This window comes from Branchiostoma floridae, chromosome 11 (assembly GCF_000003815.2).
Source record: "Branchiostoma floridae strain S238N-H82 chromosome 11, Bfl_VNyyK, whole genome shotgun sequence".
In the NCBI taxonomy this organism is placed as follows: domain Eukaryota; kingdom Metazoa; phylum Chordata; class Leptocardii; order Amphioxiformes; family Branchiostomatidae; genus Branchiostoma; species Branchiostoma floridae.
Genome location: NC_049989.1, coordinates 11455460 through 11480642, shown reverse-complemented (window position 1 = coordinate 11480642; position 25183 = coordinate 11455460). Strand labels below are relative to the sequence as shown.

Genomic DNA, 25183 nt, shown 5'->3' with positions numbered 1-25183 from the left:
TTACTATCCACAAAGTTTATTTACAAATCTCTGAATACACAAAAAAAGACAAGTTCCACTCTCCCTATACAGCACCGGTTTGTCAATGTTTGTCAGAGGATCATTTCTGCTTCTTCTACATTCGACTATGTTCATTACCTTGTATGTGGTGGGAAGGTTCAGAAATAATTACAACACAGCAAAATAGAAACTTGGTCAAAGCTGTACTATAGATGTTATGTTTGGAATTGTTTCCCAGGGTGGTTTCAGCAAAAATGTACATGCCAGGAATAACTCTTCTGTGTAAAAATAAAATTTATGGGGTGGGGGGTGGACTAATCATGTTGACTACATGAGTGCATGTCTTACACTGCAGATGTAGTCATGATCAGAACAGTATTGCACTAAGCCAATTAGCATGAACTATGAACAAGTCGTAAATTTGAATGCAGTATCTTACAAGCATAATACTGATGTACACAGCAACTTCCACATAATATTCATGCCAAACTATGGTGAGGCCAGCCAAATAATTTGTTCACCAAAGTTGCCTCTGCTTTTCCATTGATGAAAAAAGAACAACATTGGATGCTTCTGCCCATCCACCTTTTTTTTGACTGGAGTCCCAAAACTACCTTTTTCAGTTGAATCCAATTTCACAATTCTTTTTTCACAATTTTGACAGGAAAATCTGCTCAACAAGCAAAAGCACGTCTATAGCCTCAATCGTACAAAGAAGACTGCGGTAATCAAAGTGTAGCAGAGATGTACAAAACCGAGAAGTACTGAAGACATGCTGTAAGTTGTCCATCTAGCAGTGCTGCAAACATGACATACGTAGTATCAGTGGTATCGTAAGTACTGAGAACAGACAAACATGACATGATGACAAGTGCAGTACATGATGTACAACTGACAAAAACTACTCAATGCAGACACGAGAAATCACCTATAATTTCTTCCTCTCTCTCTGTCTCAACATGAAGTAAGACTTTGCCATAAACTTAGTCTACTTCTTTTTTACCCCTCAAGTCATCATTCCTTTTTCCAGATGTGGTAATACCCACTGGTTTCTACCCTGGGTACCAGACAGGATCGGGTAGCCAATGTTCGGGACCCAAGGCAGTCAGCCCTCCGATCTCACATTAGCGCTCCAGGGAGTTTAGGCTAAGAGTTATCGCTACCCTTTTGGGCAGGTGGACCTCATCGGGCATTAACTCCCCGGGGCGCTAATAGGAGATCGACGGGCCAGACTGTATTGGGCCACCGAATAAACTGTCCTAGCTGCCCAATCCCGGCTGCCCCCCCAGGGTAACTGGTTTCCTAAGGGACTAGGGTGTACCATTCTTGCAGTGCAAGCGTACAGGCACTACAGTGAAGACACCCCCAAATTTTGTCATTTCTACATCCAACTGCCATTACCATCTTCCATGCCATTTCTGTATCTCCGCTTATCATAAACCACTCGCTTCAGTCCAGAAAACATATTAAAAAATACAGCCTTTGGGTCATTTGGCATTCGACAAAGTCATAGCTTCACAAAACATCACAGACCAAAGGGTTTATACATCAGGTAACATAGTGAAGTATGTTACTTTAAAGAGAAAAATTCTCAGGGATATTTTTGTTATACCTTCCTCACCACAGGTAGCTACAAAATTTAACGGTCAACAATAACACGCTTTGTAAACAGCTGAAGTAACATCATAACCAAATCTTCCTTGTCAAAACATCAGACAAACATCCTTTGAGTTCCTCAAAATGTAAGAAAAAAAAATAACTTTGAGAAAGCACAAACTAGTGTTAGTATCCGTTAACATTGAACAACTTCTTGGCACCTATAAGTATAATCTGCAGCTTTGGCCCAGCTTAAACATGTGATTTTCAAAAAGCTAACAACAGGGTTTAACATATAATACAAGAAGACCACTAAGGGAAATGTCTACCATAGAAAAAGCTGAAATATTAATAAATTGAATTTTCCCTCATAACACAAATCTGGTGTAACATGGTCAACATGTTAGTACTAAGCTAGGCACAATTCTCGCTCCTTCTACACTTGCATTGTTAAGTCCCACCCTGCCCACTACCTTACATGTTGATACGTTTCATGTCCACATAAATATGTTCTTAAAGGTCTCTCAGTTCTTATTATTTACACCTTTCACATCAACAGCAGCTTAATACTTTGGTACTGTACAGTGCATATTTAGGTGACAGGTTTCTACTAAAACCTACACGTTTTTGTCACATTTTTTTCGTCATTCTCAAGCCCTTTCTACAGTGAAATAATTCCTACTACATTTACTAAATCTAAAATCATTCTTTTCTGTCTATGGTCGTATGTGAGCTTACTAAAATGCTACCCATAACGAACTACATAACATTCAATGGCTAAAAGTGGTCAATGCCTTTGGTGCATTTCTCACATAGACGTCATTTTCTTCTTTTTCTTCTTCACATGTTTGTATCCTTCTAACATTAACAGAACAATTGAGAATTGAGTTTCCACGAGAAAGCCACCTCAAAAATGTCTTGTTCCACTGAACAACTAAAATCAAAACTACCAGAGGAAAATACATAGGAATAAGTACCTAGGAGCATACATGTATAACACACAGAGTCATGCAACAGCTACTCAATACTTTCTTATGTATACCTCGATACACTTCAAATACTGTTTAAGGTTCCAAAGCACTTAACAGTGACTATTCATAACAATTCTGACTTTGGCAAGACAAACCGTCCCTTCAGTTAGAACATATAGTGCCTGGTTTCTTTCTTAACCTTCCCCCTACTGACATATGTTGAAATAAATACATCTTTAGTGTATGAATGCATCCTCAGTGGGGAGAGGGTTAACTGGGAGGAGAGAGAGAGCTTGTAGTGGGAGAAGCCTATCTTTGATTGACAGGGCACTGTAATAATTTCTTTCTCCTCAATCATTTTTCAACATAATATTGGTTTCCTCTCAATGTTGCAACTCTACACTGAGTACCAACAGCCCATTTTACATAGTAAAACAGGCTGAACTTCGTACAAAATACTCAAAGAAAACTACAGTGTAGATGCAAGACTGTTGGACTTTCTTTGAGAGTATTGTCTAATTCAAATCCTTGTCACTTTCCACTGACTAAAGGAATGACTACTGGCCCTTGAACATTTCAGAGTTGATAGTTTGATGTATGTGAACTATACACCGTGAGGGGATGGTTAAAAGTGATATCCAAGTAGTTATGCTGACGCATTTATAGAAACTTTGTCTTGAAATACAATTAATTAAGACATAAAAAAGATACCATTATGCTAAATAAACTTAGCATATCAAGCTTCCCGTCACTTCTGTTTATATACAGACAGACAATAAATGTACAGAAATGCAGAAGATAGACACTGCAAGGTACAATCTGTAACACTTAAACACAAGTCAGTAAAAATCTGCCCCCCTCCCACACCCACCCATCTGGACAAGGTCAGTCAATGTCATCAAACAAGCCATCTACCAATTCACACAAATCTGATAGAGAACTTTCCTCCCTTAGATTCAAATATCATACGTACAGGTTTCTGCACATGACATGGTTTGTTTTTGCCGACAGTTATTTCTTGTTGTGTTTTTGACCGTAGCCAGGAAGTGTCAGATCTAGCTCTCACATTGTGACAGACTAGACAGAAAATTACATTCAGGTGTTGGACTGATTGAATGGAAGTTGATCTAGATGGATACAACTTGAAAGAAATGACTGATTTGACCAAGTAAATATAACATTACCCAAGCTACAACCCCCCACCCCCCATTGTCCTACTAGTCTGCATACAGAGCGACCACTGACAGCAGCACCGTAATATCATCTGGTTTTCCTCCTGCAGAAAAAAAGGCAAGAAAAAAAAGCTTGTTAGTAAAATAGTACAGCTTTTTTAAACAATATTTGGTCATTTCTTTGGGTTTAAAATATTCATGCAAAATAAAATGCTAGCAGGGAATGAACTGTCTTGAATTGCAGCCATGACAATATCCTGGTAAATCAGGGCTCGAAATACTTCTTTCTGCATACCTGCACTGGTGCAGGTAACATTAGAAATTACCTGCACCAGACAAATTTTACCTGCACCACTCTGAATCTAGGAAGTATGGATCATACTAAAATTGTTCAGGAACCATTGGTATTCTTTTCTTTTATACTTTATAGGCAGTAACAGCCAATGCAGCTAAGAACAATCCACATGCACCTACATCATTGGAGTCAGACATTTAATATGTATAACACCCAGTACATGGACCAGTGCAGGTTAGATGCAGGTAGACCAGAAAAACCTGCACAGCTCCATTTTTACCTGCACTAACCTGCAGGTAGTATTTCGAGCCCTGTAAATGTTTCATCAAGAAGCATGTTAAGCGAAGCGGCTAATATGCGTGGAATCCCCAAGCACCACTCCATCTACAGATAACGAATGCTGAAGATCACGATACAGGAAAGCATCAATTTGTGCTCATGTACTATTTGGGAAGCAGCCAGATTAATAAGATCAAAGCATGCTATAAGTCAACTGGGAATAGAGTCAATATCAGGATGTTGAACAGAGCCCTTGATTAACAGTAAGTAGAAGTAGTATCAGGGACATATCTGTCAGTATTACAGGGGAATTATTTATCACTAAGTTGACAATGATTTCCCCTTAGTGCTATAAGGAGATAAACCAGTTGACCTACAGGATTGTCAGAGCAACAGCTGCAAGATCAAGTTGCAAATGTCAGAGGGAAACTGTTTTAGATCAAGTTCATGTTCAAATTTTAGGGGTCATAAAGGCGGAACAAGTTCATGTTTGGATTTTAGGGGTCAAACTTTTTAAGGCTAAATCAGCTTTCAGCATTCATCAGTAATATACAGTCAAAAACAAATTGTTGCAAAGATAAAAGTAAAAATAATAAAGCTGTGAAACCTGACTGAGGATAAAGTATGGCACTTTTTTCTTTGCTAGTAGTAGCGAAATGCTATGGCTTGGATGTTTTAGCCAAGCACACTGGGCCAACCCTACTCTTCTTCACAACAAATTGGAAAACCTTTTTTAAAATTACCAGTCCTCTCAAATATAAAGCCCTTGTAATTGTATCATAGACAAAAAAACTGCCCCCGTCTGGTTTCTAAAATGGAATAGCCAAAAATTCCCAAAGAAAGTTGTCAAGCTGACAAACCTTTGACATCTATCCCAGCCTGCTGTGCTTCTGTGGCGAAGGGTGACATGTACTCTGGGTCAAAGGCCAACTCCTGCGCCTGTTCTGCCAAGTTCTGCGCCGTTCGCTCGATGTTCTCGTACTTGTGATCCTGAAAAACCCAAGAAATAGGTCTTAGATGTTGACAGATTGCGAGAATGATTAAGTATTATAACCATACTGTGTGGATGGACAGCATAACTCTCAAAGGCATTGATGTATTGATCATAAACATGTGTGTGACACAAACAAGAAGTGTGTATATGAGACAAAATGCTGGACAAAGCCCAATAGAAGGATATGAATTATGATTGAAAGGAATGCAGCATTTTACACTTTGCCATATCAGTGATTATGATGTTTGCATAACTATATTATCTCACCACATTTTACTTTTAGAATTTTTGCTTTTCATTGTCTATGCAAACATGACAAAAGCAAATTATTATAGATATGATTCCACTTACAATGATATCGTAACAAGCTGCTAGGGGGCCCAAAATCTAATCGTTTCCCCGTCTCATCAACATCTACCCACATACCAAATATAATTGTACAAGTGACACAAATGTGTGTCATGTATGTTTTTGTGGGAGGAAAAAGTGGTATCAGTCTGCCCAGCAACTGCTTTGACTATAGTTCTCATATTTTATATGACAGAATATACGATCTGACATAATATCAAAATTATGTATCAAAGTGCAGATATCAAAAAGAGTGGTACAGTATTTTTGCCAATATATTCTGCACAAATATGCTATACACGAATGTACCAGCATCTTGTACATAATGGGTACTTACTGACTTAATCTATATAGAAACCTCTCTTTCTATCGATCTAAGTTATCTGCCTAATTCAGAGCAGACAGTGACAGATGCTGGGCTGGTACCATGAAAGAGACAGCCAAGAGTAATTACATTTCCTCAGCAGCCAATCAGAGCTAACTCAATGTGCCAATCCCCATGTTCTAATTTTAGCAGTGATTGCCATCACTTTGCCAGGATTGGGTGTAAAACTGATTCCCATTAGCACATTCCATGGTAGATAAATGTCTTTAGAAGACAGTCCCAAGATGGAAGACTGTTCATCACATGAACAGCTTTGCTTCTCACTACAATGTGCTGATGATTTTAAGGATAGTCTTTTATGTTTTTCTGTTAAATTGATGCTAGCAGGTAACCACTTTTATGTTCTGTGTAAGTTTTAAAAGAAACTAGTAAGACAACATTTGAAAGCAAATACATAATGTTTATCCTCACATAGTCTAGCCTAACAAACTACTGCTCTATTTATTCTTACTCTAAGTCTCTAACACATTCATATACATGTGGTGACCAGCCCCCCCTGCCTATCCTACCACTTGCTACATTATGTAATAGAATACCAAAGGGTGTCAGCTGCCTGATCAGTAACCATGGTGACAGCTGTCTGGTCCAGGTCGTGTGTATTTGGTAAGGGACCAGAAGAAACAAAGCATTTGCAATGTTTTCCTTCTGTGAGGGTATTATCATAAAAATACTTACTATAGACTTAAGACTCACCCTAAGTTTTGATAATTCCTTTAAGACCATGGAGTCTGATAGGTTGTCAAACAGCCCATCTGTTGCCGTGACGATGAGGTCCCCCTCCTCCACCAGGAAGGACATGAAGCCAGCTGCCTCTGGGCTGTATGAGGGGGGAAACAACGGGGAACCTGTCAAGTTGACAGAAACTTCAATCTATCTACACGTACACACCTTAAGCTAAGGGCACAACCCGCCGTACGTGCTGTCTACGCGCCAAAACGTGGGCAATCTTTTGGGGATCTGTAAGTGGCAGGCCTCGAAATACCACCTGTATATGCAGGTTAGTGCAGGTAAAATTGGAGCTGTGCATGTATTTCTGGTGTCTACCTACACCTAACCTGCACTGGTCCATGTATTGGGTTTTATACATAAATGTCCTATGATGTAGGTGTGTATGGATTGTTATTAGCTACATTGATAAAGTATGAGAGAAAAAAACAAAACAATGCATGGTTCCTGAACAATTTTAGTATGATGTATAATTCTTAAGTCCAGGGTGGTGCAGGTAAAATTTGTCTGGTACAGGTACTTTTCAATGTTACCTGCCCTGGTAATCATTAAGTACTTTGGGGTCCTTAACCATATAAATCCCCATAGGCAAAACACTTGTACTGAGTACCAACCTGTCACTGAGCACCAACCCATCCTCCCGTGGAGATGCTAATGACAACTGGAAGGGGGTGTTGAAGTAATGCTGCTGCTCTTCTGATCTATGTACAATTTCTCCTTTCCTCACCACCATGAACCCTGAGTCACCTAGGTTTGCAGAATACAGTGTTCTGCTGGGGCGGTCCAGGATTAGGACACATGCTGTACTGCTACCTGTAAGGAGAAAGTATAAACTGATCAGCATCTGGTTAACTCGTACACTAACTTTTTCTTTTCGTTTACTGCTCCCTAATCAATTTCATCACAACCCTTTCCTCAAAGGAATAACGTATAAGGACAATAAAATAAATTAAAAGAAAACAATAAAATAAATGGGCAGATGATGATGAAGTAAATGATCTCAGAATAATAAAAAAGGTGAGCAGGAATCATTAAAATGGACATAAATAAAAAACGCCAATTTCAATTCAAAAGTAAAGGAACAAACACAGGGACAGTGTTTCACTATGTCAAATTTCATTGAGTACCCTAACACTGCCTCATTAAAAAAATAATGAATTGAAAGAGATTAACAAATGCAGCATCAGTTAATCCCCAAGATATACACACTTCAGATATCCAAGACATTCCTGGGGACACAGTTTCTTTAATGTGAGGTATTATATAGGGTATTGGGTATCAGACCAAATTACATGAAAGAGAGCTGTAATTACAATATGATTTAGATTTAGATAAAAGTTAAAGTTGCTTCTCAATATTCATCAGGGGACTTATCATACATCACAAAATTACTTCTCTGTAACAGTACAGAAAGGAAGATAGATTGGCCAAAAACATTGTCAAAGACAAGCCAATGTGTACACGCTGTCTGGCATGTTCGAGACCCTTTGTCAAGAGCAGGAAGATTGTTTGTGTATAATAAAATATCCAATGGCACAATGACCTGTGAGAAATGAGTTTCCCATAGGGGAGCGGGAGATAATAGGATTTCTCCATGATCAAGTTGTCCCATGTCAGGTCCTACGGGTAGAGACAGCTACTTTGTCCTTAACAAGTCTGGCTTATACAAATCCTCTATGTCTTAACTTGAGAGATGGTTTAACTTTGAGACAGGTCAGGATGACAGGGACAGTGTGTGGGCTTCATTTGATGTACATGTACTTCTCAAACATGCAATATCTGAGATTTGTCCATTGGAGCTGAATTCTTAAATGATCTCCCTTTATATAAAAGCCATCCCTTTCTTCTAATTCCTTACAGCAGAGTATACAAAGTCTATGATGTATTATACAAACTCTCTCCTTACAGTGTATTTTGATTGATTCTTGAGTATCTAGTTTTTTTTTTAAATTTTAGCATTACCTTTTAGCGTCATATTTGTTTACTTCATCATGCACATTCATCCACTTTGAACCTTGTTGGTCTTGCAGGTACATTAATTCTTAGGTTAACAGTTCTTTCTGTCAAGACTCTATGCTTTAAGTTGAAGAAGTAAAAATCTTCAAAAATCAAATCAAGCCAAATTTTAGTGGCCAGTGGCCATGGGGACAGTTAATTTCAAACCCTGGGCAGATTATTACTAAAGTGTAGCATTTCTTCTTTAAACATTTACGCCAACTTCTTTGAAGTTTGACTTGGTAGGTAGACCCACATGCTAACACTAGTACTAACACGGAGCTTGATCAAAGTGGAAACCATTATGAGACACACGACATGAGCCATTGACTGCACTTTGTGGCAACTCTGTGTAAAGTGGACCCAGGGTGTTAGCTTGATGGTCCAACTGTTCATTTGTCGACTTCAGACGATAGTGAAAGCTCTCCAAAAGTGTGAAGTGTTTCATCAACTTGTGGTAAGAGCGCTTTTTACCATGCAGGAAGAGCTACACTTTCAAATTGGTATTTGCATGTAACATGGAAGGTCAAAAAGGTAACATCACCCTATAGTGTATTCTCAAAGCAGAAGTTTGGATCTGGCTGTTTTTTTTTTACATCTTTGCCTGGTTGTCCCTTTTCTTTATGTCTACCACACATACACATACAAACAGATTGAGGAGGGTCTGCATGCTCTTTTCCGTAAGGCGTAGGCAGCCTATTTTATTTCCCGTAATTCGTAGGGAAAACCATCTTATCTACGTAATTCGTAGCGACGCGACCAAATTTAGCGTAATTACCTTCCTTGATTTAGCATAATATGTAGGGGGTTCTTCTGAATTCAGCGTAAATCGTTGTCGGGACCCCCCATACAGACCCTCATTGAGTTAATCATCTGAAAGGACGCATGAACATCAGCATTCTAACAAAAGCAGAAATTGAACAGAAATCACTATAAAGGGGGCCATAAAGACTATAAGAGAAAAAGTGATGATCATCTTAAAACAACACATCTCAATCAAACACATTATTCTCCCACTGTTCACAAACAGGGCAAACACCAAAATATGTACAATGTCTTCAATATGTAATGGGGAATTCCCCTCTTCTTATTTTGGTAAATGCCGGCACGACGTTCAGTAGACAACGGCTTAAAACATCCGGATCTGTTTCAAACCCTTTAAGGCTTACTGCCATTTGGGGGAATGGCAAAGTGTCAGGGATTCACCCTGTACTCCAAAACAGATCAACTAACCTCGGACTATTGACACCACATTTTACCTTTGGTATATCCACATATAGTCAATGCTGTAAAAGGCAGGGCCATGTGGTACTGGTATGTTGTATAGGTTATATTCCTCTGTCTTAACATTAATGATAGAATGTTTCAATATTGAGGTTATGCTTAACACTGAAGTAACCATTTAGCTACTAATTGAAATTTACATCATGTATCTAAATTGGTTAGGCAGTACGAGGCCAAATGTTAACAGTATGGCAGCCTAATGTACAAATGTAGGTGAAAGCGTAAGTGCAAGGGTTTTGGCTTGCACCCAAGGGCTGGCATTGTCAAAATTGTGAAACCCCAGTCCAAATACCACTACAAGTGTGCCAAATGTCATTGACTCCCTGCTGTTTCTGGACATGTTCTTACTCTGTGAAATACTGTAAATGCATTTAAATTCACGGGGATTTAATTTTGCCGTAGCCGGAAAAAGGACTTTTCGTGGTGGTTTTAAGTTCGCGGGAGCACCATGCACGGTAGTATCTTACTGCCATGGAAAAATGTTTGCGGTTATTTTAAGTTCGCGGTGAAGCAGCCACCACAAAAAACACCGCGAAAGTATCTACATTTACAGTACTTTCACGAAATTGACATAGAAGGCATTGAATGCATTTTGTAAGTAGAAATACTGTGAGCAGCCACATCATGTAACAGTTGATGAGGCATGGCAAAATCTTCTGCCCTTGACAGGTCAATCAGAGAAAATTACCTCTTTAAAGAAAAAGGGCCAATCACAGAGGTAAGGACATTACAAGGACATCTAAATGTCCATGAAAATTCCTTATGCAGCTAATTTACATTGGTGGGGCTTAATTGAAGTGATTTTGCAGTCAAAAGCAAATTCAAAGTGTACTCTATTCTCTAATTTTTCAAGACACACTTATCTGGAGGTGCTGGTATATATCTTTCCATACTGTACATACAACTTGGCACTAACTTGTGTATCTGTGGGGATCATCATTGTGCAGACAAGCCACTTTTTGGGACCGTCCAAAACGCCATGGATGAACACTACTTGTTATTGCAAGTTGAGAAAATGTTGGCATGTACGTTTGCCAGCTCTTGTGGCATATGTCTGTTTGTCTGTATCTCAGTCTGACATAATCACAAAAGGACGTTGACCCATACTTTCCCCTCATGCATCCTCCAACACGTAATTGTAACATATGCATTGAGAAATATTCACAGCAGTTTTAGGTCCGTTTTTTGCAAGGACTTTCACCACAAACCCTTCATACAATACTGAGTATTGGATTTGGACATTCATTTTGATGTTCTTAAAACTTGTTCTTGTTTGAAATTTTCTTAAGTTCTAGCACACAGTGTGTGTGTGCTTTTGTGGGCATGTAGCTTTCTTTGGATGCTCCTCAGTCTGGATGGAACTTCAGAATTGGATGATACAGAATACACTTGGTTATACTCTCTATTTATGTCATACCTGGGCCACCAAAATGTTCGATACACGAAAGTATTCTGGACCGTGTGATAACTTTCTGTATCAAACAGGCTTCGAAGCTGTATTACACGGGCTTCCTTTGAAGAAATTGAAATGTTTCGAGCGGGACGAGTGCGGCACGGTTTGAAATTCGGATTCAGACGTTAGAATATTGCTGTTGTTACAATTTTTTGTTCGAGGACACAACATTTTCTCAACTTCTGCTGCATTTCATATCGAAACATGTGTTTTCTCAGGTGAGTCTGGTGATCCTTCCCGCAGTCGGGCTTGTACCTCGGGTGATACGGAATTCACTGTGTTGTATTCTATATCTATATACACATACACATATACACACTCCTTGTCAGATGCTAACAGTCCAAAAAGAAGAGGCTTCTTTCCCCCATACTCACCTACAATTGGACCTTTACTTTCTAACAACTCGTAATAGCTGGCTGCGATGAGCCCGATGGGTAATGTGGGTTTGAAGCGTCCTGCCAGCACTAGTCTTTCACAGGTCTTCATTAAGGAACTTGAGAAGAGCGAAGGATCCACTCCGTAGTCTCGCCATCCTCCAACCCCATCCGCTACCCCTGCAGGTCATAAACACAATAATAATAGTTTTATTTCAAATTCTTGCCCGAGGGCTAATTGCAAGTGACAAAAAGACATACAAATAATGGTAAACAGTATAGTAAGTGACTACTCTTGTCTAACTTAAACTGGTTAAAGATGTAACTTATTGGGTTTGACTTCTTTTTCTGAGACAGTGGAAGACGAAAGATACCACTTTTCTGTAATGTGTGGGTTTTGCGACGTTAAAAGGAGAGTAGTTTTCTTTTTGTCTGTAAACGTGGAGATATTATTATTAGGATAAAATTTGGTGGCTTCTTTTCTGGCATTTTCATAAATACATTGTATATGATTATGAATCATTAATATGTCATAGACCTGAACGACATTTCAAAATGTTCAACCCTTGCAAGACAGGGAACAATGGACTCTAAACCAGATAGTGAGTGAGTGAGTGAATCACATTCAAGTGTAACGCTAGTTCACCTTTATCCGTGGGGTAACCTATATCCGTTGTTAAAAAAAGCCAGGGTATTTCATGATATCAAATCGCCAGTGCCATGTTTTAAAAATACAGTTTGTATTGCAATTTGAAACCGCAATCCATCAACATGATATACCCTAAATACCCTATTAAAAAACCGGACATAGGTTACCCGACAGATAAAGGTTTAAACTAGCCTTATGTCACAAAACTATGAATCCACAATTTATGTAACATGTTTAACAAATTGACAAGATCATACATCATTTGAGATGAAAATTTTCCATTGACAGTATGACATGTTTATACAACAGAAACTTTCGCAAGCCACAATTCATCAATGTCTGCTAACAGCTTTGTATCTACATACACATGTTTGTAATTATCAATTATTAATCAAATAGTTTATATCTTATCCTTGATGGTTCTAGGTTTTCACTTTTTACCTCCAAGAAAAATGGAGGTTATGTTTCTGTCTGTTTGTGTGTGTGTCTTGATATTTGGCTTGTGACTAGGTCTTGATAAGACCATGATTTTGGGCCCCCTAGAGGCTTCTTACAGAACTGCAGCAGTACCTCTTGTTTTGATATCATCAATGTTCTGGATGTGATCGCGGTTTTTGGCTAAACTGTTAGATAGCTCTAATTCTTAATATCATGGACACGGCTGTTTTATGTACAGTTCAACTATAGCCCTTGGCGCATTGATAAGCTACTCAGAACAGATATTGAATTATTAAAGAATGTCACACCAATAACCAAGCTGGCCGGTAACAGCTTTCAGATACATGTACTACATAATGAAATATGCCATGCCACCTGTATATAATTAAAAAATGTGAACACAAATTTGTATGCCAGTGTAATTGCATAATCAGCACAGTGTAAAACATGCGAAAGGTGACTTTCAACCCACGGGTTTCAGAAGCCTATGAATAATAATGAGTACATAAGCTTGTAAAACTGGTTGTAACCTGCCCCTTGACTCAAGGGACAATGGAACATATATCCTGTAATAATTAAAGGGTGTCTTTGACCAAACCTTAATTCTTATGTACTATATTTGTGTAAGCATCACTTCTTGCAAATGCTATCTTCAATATATACAACTGACAAGTGGTAAAAGTACTAAGTCTTAGACTCTTTTCTATTAGGAATTACAAACAACTAAACAATTCATAGAAAAAATGGTCCTGTATATTGTTTGTGCCCAACCTTCCCTTATAGTTGTACACCTTTGTTTAAAGACCAAATAAGCTGCCACACCCAGCTAAAGCCTTAATCTTATTGGCTAAATAATCCCTTTGACGAACAGCCAAGATTAGTCTACTTTCTCTATTCTGCCCTGTTTTACATTTTCATAAGCCATAATTTTTGTGCAAATCATATGTATGTCCTGCCTTAGAACTTGCCATACATTGTATCCGTTACAGTTGCTATGCAATAAAGATTGATTGATTGAATCATTTAAAAAAATAGGAGTAAGTCTTTTAAAAATTGCATAAAGTCCAGAAATTTCTCATGTTTTTGCATCCTTTCTCCCATGTCCATTTTGCTGCAATTTCAAAACCCAGACATAATAATATCATCAATAATATTGCCATAGCCTTATTATTAATAATGCATAACTTACAAAATACCACATTAGGCCATTTTGAATGGTTATATGGTTTGATGACAACCTCTGGAGACCCCAAAATGATGCAAGCTTGTAAAAAAAAAAGAAGGTACACATGAAAAACCCTTCACTTTAAAATCTACATGTCAGTAGTCAGGAAGTTTGAAAACTGAACACACAGAATGACCAAACAATAGTTTCTATGCTCCCTCACATTTGTACATCTACTCCATTGACTTTGCAATTGAAGTTAAAATTCTACCACATTAGTATCTGTTTTCTGATAGTTTTTTTCCCATTACACTGTTTATTTGCTCATTTTGTAGCTCCTTTAAACGATTAACAGCATTGTCGCAATTTTTTTCCTTGGGCGGAGATTGATGCATGTACCAATGTTATATATTATGATCAAGTCACTCACAGTGTGGCATTACCTGTGATGCAAACTACTCCATCTGAATAAATGATGTATACAGTATAGTCTGTGTATGTGACCCCTTGCAAACAGATTAGACCAAAACACAACAATCAAGAAGCCTTAGATGCCCTAAAGGTTAGGTTGATTTTGTAGCAACGAGCAGACCACATCTACAGGTAACAATAGACAACGCTACGCAAAACAATGGCTTATGGATCGTTTTCGTCTGCAAGCTCAGCTATTGGGGGATATCTGTTGCAACTGTTTTGTTTAAGGGCGTTATCGACACCCGTTTTTGTTTACTCCGTAAAGTTTTGGGGTCAGGGGCTGCAGACGTTAGGGCACTGTGTTATACCTCGACTAACAAATTTATGTTTTGTGTTTTTGAAGGAGTTAAGTAGAATTATCTAAGATCATCAGACAAAGATATCCTGATTAAATCTTGCTCACAGCAGCCCGTCCAACATCCCCCCAGCCTTCTAGTCTTAGAGGGGAGGGGCCAGTTACAGACCTGGACAGCAGAGTTTGTGTTATACAGACTAAGAGCATTATGCCGAATAGTACTATGCCAAATTCATTCTTTTCTTACAAAAATCTGCTATTCACAGTGCAACTTTGGATACGTAACTGGAACTACATCAGTGAGAAAGAGAGCTGAAATCGCACTTCTGAGACTAAACACGATTTTATCATAAATTGAACCTCAGCACTTTCAGAACGCCATCTGGGACTCTGTGAAAATGGAACATGCATTGATCCATACAAGCCACTCTAGCATATCCAGGCCTACTAAAAGGTTTATAACATGATGGGAATGCACCAGCCCAATGATTTTATCACTTAAGCTTTCAATTCTTGTTATCACAAAACTAAGCTTTCCCTTCTCATCCAATATTCGCAAAGGAATATTACATAAGCTTTTTGGCCTTTCAGGAAATTGCAAACATTTATATTGTCTGGATCCACAAAAAATTGCTTCTTTTATTTTGAAAGACAATAAGAGTGGATGTTTTTATCAGCTGAATGGCAGACCGCAAAGCCAGGTTAATGGAAAAGCAAATTCGTGGTCTGATGGACCTCCCAATTCAAAACCCAACTTCAATTCCACCTCAGGAGTGCCTGTTAACTTGGTATCACTGGCATTAGGTGCCCTTCTGTCTTCCTCAAGAGTGTTCTTCAAAACACTGCTTGTAAATTTACATACTGATGAAAAGTGAACAATATATATGGACAGTTATTACTGTAAATGTTGAAATTTTTGTGGTGGGTTTATAAATCCTGTTGTTTTCACAGTTAACTCTTTACGGACATAAATCTGCTGCAAAAAATGCTTGTTCTGTTTTCTAGTTCTACCCAATCGTTTCCACCCTAGGGCTCGAAATGCCACCTGCATATGCAGGTGAGTGCAGGTAAAATTGGAGCTGTGCAGGTATTTCTGGTGTCTACCTGCACCTGACCGCTTTGGTCGATGTTCTGAGTTTTATGCATACATTTTAATGTCCTATAATGTAGCTGCATGTGGATTGTTCTTAGCTCCATTGGCTGTTAGTGTTACCACCTAGTACCTATAAAGTATAAAAGAAAAAATAGCAATAATCCTGAACAATTTTAGTATGATCCATACTTCATATATTCAGAGTGGTGCAGGTAAAATTTGTCTGGTGCAGGTAATTTTCAATATTACCTGCACTTCGTCAGAGGAAATTACCTACCACTTGGGGTTGAACGGTACTATAAATCGCGCTGTCTACATCTGATTGAGCAACTACCAAACCAGTTACCAGCCCAACCCATAAAACTGAAGGTCTCTTTGTCTTTGGGGTCAATGTCCTCATAAAGAACACCAGACGTGACCGGCATTTTCAAGCAAGTCAGTCTGTAACTTAAGGTTCTAGCTAGTGCATTTTTAGCCACTACACTATAATTTTTTTACCACCACACTAAACTGAGGGCCACTATGATAATTTTCAACATTTACTTGTTGAACAATGTCAATCAAATATGAAAAATGATGATATGCCACTCCAAACTGACAAAAAATCCATCAAATTACATATGATGTTAATAGAGCTAAGTATACCCTAACAATGCCAACATTTTTACTCTACATTTTCAAAATCTCACTGTGGAAGGGCCAAGATCCCCCTTCCACACCACCCCCCAGATTGGTCACTTTGATTATGCTAGAATAAAATCCTGGCTAGAACTCTGTCAGACTTGTAACTGTGAACATGATTAATGTATGTGTATCATCCACTCTTTCAAAATTAGTCACCAGCTCTCCAACATAGAGATCATAAAAATTCTCAGGCCAGGGTTATATGCTTGGAGCAGAAGTCTACCAACAAAGCAAGTTATGATCACACAAATAGAAAGTCATCAACTGAGGGTTTATGACCTAATATATAAATCAAGTCATGGGTTCGGCTAAAAGGATGACTCCTAAATGTCAAATCCATTATCATTTTATGCAGTTGAAAGTCTGTGCCCAGTTGAAACATACCCCACGAAACTTGAACTTGGCTGTAACTTTCCTTAGCATCAAGTGTTCAAAGGAATGTTGCCAGAAAAAGGCTAAACGTCATACTACAGAAAAATGCATTACAGTAAGCCAGAAATAACTGCACGGACAATGTTACTAGTAACTCTCCCACGGTCCTTTTCAGTGTAGTTATTCATTGTAAGAGATGGTGACATGAACAATGAGATTTAATACATTCAATGACTTTGCTAATTCTCACCCAAGGTTTTACTGTTGAATGGAACAAAAGGTAGAAATTACAGATGGCTTTCTGATAATAATAAATAAGTCATGGGGTAATATTTCAGTGAAGGGGACAATTCTATCTCAGACTACATAAGTAGTTACAGGGGATTGGGGGTAAATCCAATGATCTTTACTTGTCATATTGGGTTACCTACTTGGCAAGAAAGTACAATAAGGAAGAAGTTCATGGAGTCGAGTCAATACTTAAAAGGTCACATTCTTAGGATTCTATCTAAAGACAGGGGGCAGTGAAATCATTCAAAGTGAGACCAAGGCGAACCTTCAAGAATACGATTATGACAACCATTGGCAATAAATTGACAAAAAAATCAACTGAGATATAAAGTCCGCAAGGAATTCTTTGACATTTCTATGATACTATTTATGTTCGTTCATCCGGCAAGATGGACTGCGTCAGTCAGCACCTAATAATTTCATATGGGTTACTTTACTACTGATACTAGGAGTAAAACATCTGTTAGTGCTGAGTCTCATGGTGGTATATATTACACATAACTGGCAAGAAGTCTGGATGATGTACATAATGTTCATATATCTTATCATCTACATTTTGTAATATGTACCCATCACCATTGACACTCCATCCATCTACTTCCTTGAATACTGTAAATGCAGAAACTTTCGCGGTGGTTTAATGTTTGTGGTTTTCACGGCGGCCGCTTCACCGCGAATTCAAATTCACCACGAACATTTTTCCATGGCAGTGAGAGACTACAGTGCATGGTGCTACCGCGAAATATAAACCACCGCGAAAAGTCCATTTTCCCGCTATCGCAAAATTAAATCTCTGCAAACTTAAATGCATTTACAGTAGTCAACGGACTCAACCAATCTATACATCTTTTCTACGCTGGTTCTAAATACTATAAGTTGTATAACAGTTTATTGTGTCATTTCAACATTTCATTCTTTCTTTAAAATCTTACTTCTCACCCTGCAATGGTCACTGACACAATTTAGCTTGGATGTACCATATACCGGGTAGACTGTATGTGAACTAGTTTATAAAGTGACCGAGAAAAGACCTCTGCATTCTGGTGACCTGTTGTTACATTTACACCAAGACAGCATCAGTCATCACAAGTTATTTATAGAACTGGCCTAGTAGTTCAAAACATAATAAAGGCCATGAATCTAGCATGTTTGCCTGCACTGCTATTTTCAAACCTCCTTGGTTCTGAACCAATGTGGAAGATGTGAAAACAGCAATGCACACAAGACAAGTACTACTCTTCATAACAAGTCTCTTGTCCTTTCGGAAAGAGTTCACATGAGTGCCAAATCAAGAGGCTGATCTGTACCAAATTAAGAGCCAAAATTTCAAAATATTTACCTTGAGATGTGATATTCTAGTTTCAAAAGATCTTTAAGCTATCAAAAAAAATCAGGACAGTAGAAAGTTGCAATGTTCATAATTAAAAATGTAGATCAGTTGTACTTCACCGTGAACTGAGAAAATCTGAGTGACATTTGGAATGTGCCCTTCAGTGATGTCCTCTGGCCACATACCCCTTACTGGTGTGTGAAATACAATCTGAGGTCATGAACCCAATAGGAAATCATTCTGGGGTCAGGACTGCCAATACCAGTATGGTTTTACTGCAAATTTGGACCAGGAAACCCTATAGGGAAAAGACTAATGTGACAGTGTTACTAGGTCATTACATCATATTTAGCACTTACCCTTACATTAGGCATATCTATAACACAACATACGCTTCTACACTTACTGACAGAGAAACCTATATCAATATTTTTGGCACTAAACACCCCAGTATTATGCTTATGCATTTTTAATGACTTTAGCTAGTAGTAGGAGGAGGCCAAATAAAAAAGTGTACATGTATCTGTATGTTAAACTTATGCATCAAAACAGTTTTTTTTGTTTTAAATGTTGCTGTTATTGACATGTAAGGCAGTAGACATCCAAGAAAAGGGGAATAAGAATACTGTAGTAAGGAAGAAAGTCGATAAGAAAGTTGACCTTTCAAGCAAGACAATAGCATATTTTTCGGCAAAAATTGGTCTAGATCACGTAGATGCCAGGCATTCTTACCAGCCATTACATACACTTGTATTGTGAAATGCAAAGGTGTGTTCAACTTCTGTAGAGGAACAATGGGCCAAGTTCTCATGGCTTTACTGGAACACGACATCTCTGGAGTCTGATGACCTCCCATTAGCAGAAGAATGCCCATGTTTTGGATTGCCCCAAGCATTACATTCGGGACTGATTGTCATGGTCAGAGATGGTTGGGCATTGTTTGGGAAAGGGGCCAGCTACAGGGCCAGAGTATAGGCAGATACTACTAGTAACTATTCAACCCTTCATTATCATGGAAGATAAGAGTTGTCACTTGTCAGTGTAGCTGTCACCAAAACAACAGGGACACAGAAGCATTATCAGGTCTCTCCTGTTAGTCTTTGGTAAGACTACCAGCTACAACGTACAAGTAGTTGGACATGGACCATGCCACGCTACAATGTTTTACTTTACAGGTACATAGGGATACATGAAAATCTCCATCCATGCGAAGGCACTGTTCAGTACAAATATGGTGCCAAGATTTTGACCTTGGAGTTTGTTGAAGTTCCATATCGGTTTTAGAGTGGTGCAATGTACTAGTAATTTCTGTGCCTTTCTGTTTAGCCTGCAAAATTTGAAGTTGTAACTTTTTCTGTGATCTCAAAATATTTTGGCCTAATGTCGTAGAACTTATTTTCTTTCTTGCATTACGAAAGTCTATCCACCTCCTTGGTCTATCTAACCACATACTTCAAGCTTATTTGTCTTAGTTTGAGGACTATTGTGTTAGCCCGGGTAGTATTGTGCACCACACAACTATAACTAACATTTATTTGTGCTCACACTTTAGTGTTACCCTGCCTTACACCTGCCTGGCAGCATTGTGTAAACAAAACAAGAGACCATAAACACACATGCATCATTTGCATCACAATCAATTTAACTTTAAGGGGGGACCACTGTATGCTTATGGTACCATGTTTCTGGAAAGACTTGATTTAGCATTTTGTAACCCTTTGATAGGTCATCATACCAAATGTGGGACAGTTGGCCCTCTGTGAAGTGTCCTAGCAGGGTCACAGGGGTGCGATAATAAATCAGAACCTGACAGGGGCAAGAAATCACCAGGGAAATGGGGGACAGGTGGACTTTTGACCTTCGATGACCTCTGCGTAGTATCTGGTTGTTTTAGACGAATTATAGTGAGATATTGTCGCTGATGTCGATCACAAACCTTGTAGTTTGTCAAGAATAACAACCCACAGTGGAATTTTTTAGCAGAACAGCCAACGAAGCCGCCCAAAACGAGTCTGACCCTTTCTGTTCTCGCTACTCCTCCATAAAGTACTCCAATCTGAACACGCTTTGTTTTTGTGTGGCTACTTATGTAGTTAAAGTGGAGACAATACTTGTGTGTACAAGGACTTCAGCCGTGTAATCTTGTCCAGAAGTCAACATTACCTAACCGGCCGTACCCCGTGGGAATTTAAACCGGAAAGTCATCATACCCGGACCCACGAGGATTTTCTCCATGCGCGGTCGTCCTTTGTGTAGTTCGGAAATGTCGAAGAAGGGTACTTACCTAAGACGTCTACGTTTTTATATCTTGCTATAAAGTAGGCATCGTCGCCGAAAAGTCCCTTCTTGTGTATTGAATTGTTGAAGTCTTTGGAAAATCCTTGCGCGGTTGAAACCAGGCACAAGTCTCGTTTTCTCTTCGTCCGCAGGTCCTGAGTGGTGGCGGGAGAAAGTAGAGCTCTCGTCAGCATGCGACCGTACACGATCACCGACTGCATGCTTCTGTGGCTTCCCGGTCGTCTTCACATGCCTTGGAACGGCCCCGATGGACGCAACTCCGCTCCAAATGAAGGACAAAACTCGGTCACAAAGTCGCGGCTTCCTCCGGTTCTGACTGCATTTTTAGCGACGCCATCTTGACCAGGCCACTGCGCATGACAGGTTTCCCCTGACGTCATGGATTGCGTAATGAGACAACGCCTACTCCTGCATGCCCTTATATGGGCAGCACGTTCTGGTCATCAGCTGATTAATAAACATAAAATACTACACTTGTGGTGCGCGGCAAAGATGTAAGTAACGTTAGTAACGATAGCAAGTGGCAGATAACATGAATAGGTCTGATCTTGGTGACTGAATGGCTCGTTTATCAAAAAAGCAAGCTTGGTAGAAGTTCAGTGTTACTCTACTCTGGCCCAGATTGGTTACACAGACTTTGTGCGAAAAAAATTGTCAACTCACAGATTTAAATTCAATGTCCTTGGCCAGTCAAAGGACCTTGGTCAATCCTATCAACTGGTTACATTACACTGAACGACTTGCTATGCCTTTGAAATTTTGCATCAGACTAGACTGTACTGTGTATTGAAGCTATCTAACTAAAATTCTAAGGCAAATTTTATGGATGGCATCCTATGCACACTCCAAATCTAATGCGACCGTATGAAAAAATGACAAGGTGGGCAATGAAAAAAGATCATACCTAAATTTTCAAATTTAAAGACAATAAAGCTTGGAACATGAATTGGAATGATGAAATATATGACGCTACAACAAACAAGACTTTTATTCCTGTCTTGAGGGATATATATATAATATAACGTTGTGGTGCAGTAAGTGACACTGGTGTCAACATTATAATAATTATGACAGAATAAGTTTAGCATTTCTTTAAGAAAAAAAAAAGAAAAAGTAAATTTACAAGAGCTCACCTCTTTTCATGCCTGTATCATGCTGTGCACAAATCGGCACCACTGTTAAATACATTTTCTGACTGCCAAGAAAAAGTGCTTTTATAATTCTCCTTCAAGACGCGCAACGTTACATATAAAATGAATGGAATACAAAAGTTTACTCAAATTTGAAAAAAAAAGAGTGTAACAAGTCTTGCAAAACATTTTATGACCTAAACTCACTTGCAGTGCCGTTATATACTTAGCAAGTAAACAAAAATCAATTTCTCCTGCCAAATGGCTAATATGCAATTCGGCAATCACTAGTAATATTTTTGTATACTAAGGCCATGTTGATTTGATTATATGGATGACATCCTCCGGGAACTCCAAAACTGATGCGAGCGAGCGAATAAAAAAAAAGTTTGGCCAAAAAAAAAAGTTGCCTTCAGTATGAAATCAAAGTGGCCAGGAAGGTTGAACATAGGACTAAACACACATAGTATGGTATACCAACAGTTAGGTGTAGGGACCAGTACATCATACGGGTGCAAAACATTTTTTTCTTCTTGGACCAATCCGAAAAAAACAGACCTGAAAAAAAACCCAGAGGAACAGGTTTCGCCAATTACAAAATGGACACACTATGTCGGCAGCGATTTGGGGTCTAACAGGGGGGCCAAGAAGACAACAAGAGCGAAGTCAAGTAGAGTTTATAGTCAATTGCACCAAGTTTCTACAGTCAAAGGTACAGAGACAGTTAGCCTTTATTACATGGAGATGGGATTTTAAAATGCAGTGGGAGTCCAATAATCTACCAAACAGATTCATTTGTAGCACAATTGACCAATTACCATTGTTTTGAGTATTGCCAGTTCTCAAGTTTCCACAGACAATCAGGTAAAGGTTCATGTCCGGACCTGGAAATGATCCTCTGGACCTGAATTTTCTGTACTGGTACCTCCCCCAACCAACAATAGATTTTTTTCTTTCTGTCCTTTCACATCTTATTCTTTGACTTCAGATTCATTTGGGCATTGTATGGCATTAGTTATCTGTTTTCTGATACTTTTTTTTTCAATCTACGGAATACTTCTGCTCATTTTACAGCTGCTTTGCACAATTTATTGTGTGGTCGAAAACTTTTTTTTTGTGGAAATGGCCGAAAATTGGTGCGAGCGCGGATGTCATCCATATAATCAAATCAATGTGGCCTAACTGAGTTGATCTGCGTCAAATGGTAACCGTGTTCGGTAAATGGTGAGAACACGGTGAAATGTTATGGTGGGTGATGCAGAAACGCCGTCTTGCGGACAAAATTGTTATTACATGTAATGTTACCATTATTACCATTAACATTATTCCAGGCGGAAAGTTTTTGTTTCTTATCTGTGATTTCTCAATTTGACAATGTCTTCAGCATTCTCATTGGTAAAGATGATACCTACAATGACCAATGGTAGCCTATTGATTAACACCTACCCTGCAAATATTTTACCCTGCATTTTGATTTCTGGTCACTAGGGGTCGCTGTGAGACCGTGAGCAATCAGATTGCCACGGTGTCGTGAAAAGACGTCCGATGTCCAAGGAGGCGTTTTGTTCTTTTAACTTTCAACCTCCCTGAAGTTTGTTGTTCAAGTTTTACAGTTAGTGAATCAGCGTTAGTGAATAACGTGGCATCCATTATTTTCTAGCTTTTATTCGCCCTCTGGTCGCATGACCTGTCGAATCGATATCAGGGTTGCGCAAGTTGGGGAGGGGGGGCGTCAACAAGAAATCTTGCGAACAATTAGATAGCCGTGTCGATTGCTGTAGGATTTACGGTCGCCACGACTAGGTGTTTGAAGTGATTCCTGCATTCTTTCATTGTTAAGCGTCGCCTTCTTCCCGAGGATGGTACCAAAGGTATTAAAGGCACATGCACCTGTCCTTGGTGCTGAACACCGCCCAATCATTAGCTAAACAAACTTGTCCCTGGCGCTGAACACCAAAGCGAGCATACCTGTCCTTGGTGCTAAACAGCCACATGTAATATCGTGTGCACTAAAAACAAGTTTGGCAAATCAAGAAGATGCCTATATTTTGTATTCAATAAGATTGCCAATAAGGCTGCTAATCTCGCTAGCAGTGACTGATATATAACGTTAAACACTCATATTTACATTGTAGCTGAACAAATTTCATACCAGATGTTGCCACTTATCCTTTATAGTAGTATACCTTTTAGTATACCTTTATTCCAACATATTTGATAGCACAGTCACCACGAAACAAAAGATGTACATGTGAAAATGTCTATTTACATGTAAGGCATTTTGCAATAAAACTTAGATCAGTTTGCAACAGATTTTCCCGTTTTCAGTATGTGGAGTATCGCCGAGGTGAAAATTTATTTGCCCAAGATCTTGCGAAAATCAATGCGAATACTGATGTCATCCATAGAATGAGGGTTCTCCTACAAAAGTTGATGGCAACGAGCTCCATTCCACAATATTTATAAGAAAATATGAATACATCAATCCTAGGTTGACTACTGTGGTGCTTGAAGTAATAATCAAGATGTCCTCAGGTTCCATTGCCTCAGCTGCAATGTTACTGCTCTTCCACCAGGGGGCCTCGCTACACTGTGGGGGGAAGTGGCTTAATGTTCGACCCATAACGTGAGGTTTTGGGTTGGAATCTGTTGTTAGGCCTGGAAAATGCACTTTACACGACTTCCTCACTTCACTCAGGTGAAAATGAGCTTTTGTTAGGGCTATCCCTTGGATAGGAAATGGACTTCCCACAGCCACACCTTTAGCATCATTAAGAACCCACTACACTTAAGAAATAAGAGTAGAAATACTTTTTGCTGCATACCTGCACTGGTGAAGGTAACATTGGAAATTACCTGCAGTAGAAAAATTTTACCTGCACCTCTCAGAATTTAGGAAGTATTGATCAATCGAAAATATGTTCAGAAACCATTGCCATTACCATTGTACAATGTATTTCTTTATACTTCAAAAGTAGTAACAGTCAATAAAGCTGCTAAAAAACCCACAGTACACCTACAGTATAGTATATGTATATATAAACCCAGTACATGTACTAGTGCAGGCGAAATACCTGAACAGCTCCAATATT

General features: G+C 38.9%; 1 protein-coding gene across 1 annotated transcript; it reads right to left on the bottom strand.

The window, feature by feature from the left end:
• LOC118425753 (protein phosphatase PTC7 homolog) lies at positions 1-21356 on the bottom strand. Its single transcript, XM_035834821.1, has 6 exons — positions 20948-21356; positions 11873-12052; positions 7381-7579; positions 6734-6857; positions 5174-5303; positions 1-3843 (listed from the first exon to the last, which is right to left on the bottom strand). The coding sequence occupies exons 1-6, from the start codon at positions 21159-21161 to the stop codon at positions 3785-3787; spliced, it is 906 nt and encodes a 301-aa protein (XP_035690714.1). The 5' UTR covers positions 21162-21356; the 3' UTR covers positions 1-3784.
• Between the last annotated feature and the right edge of the window lie 3827 nt (positions 21357-25183).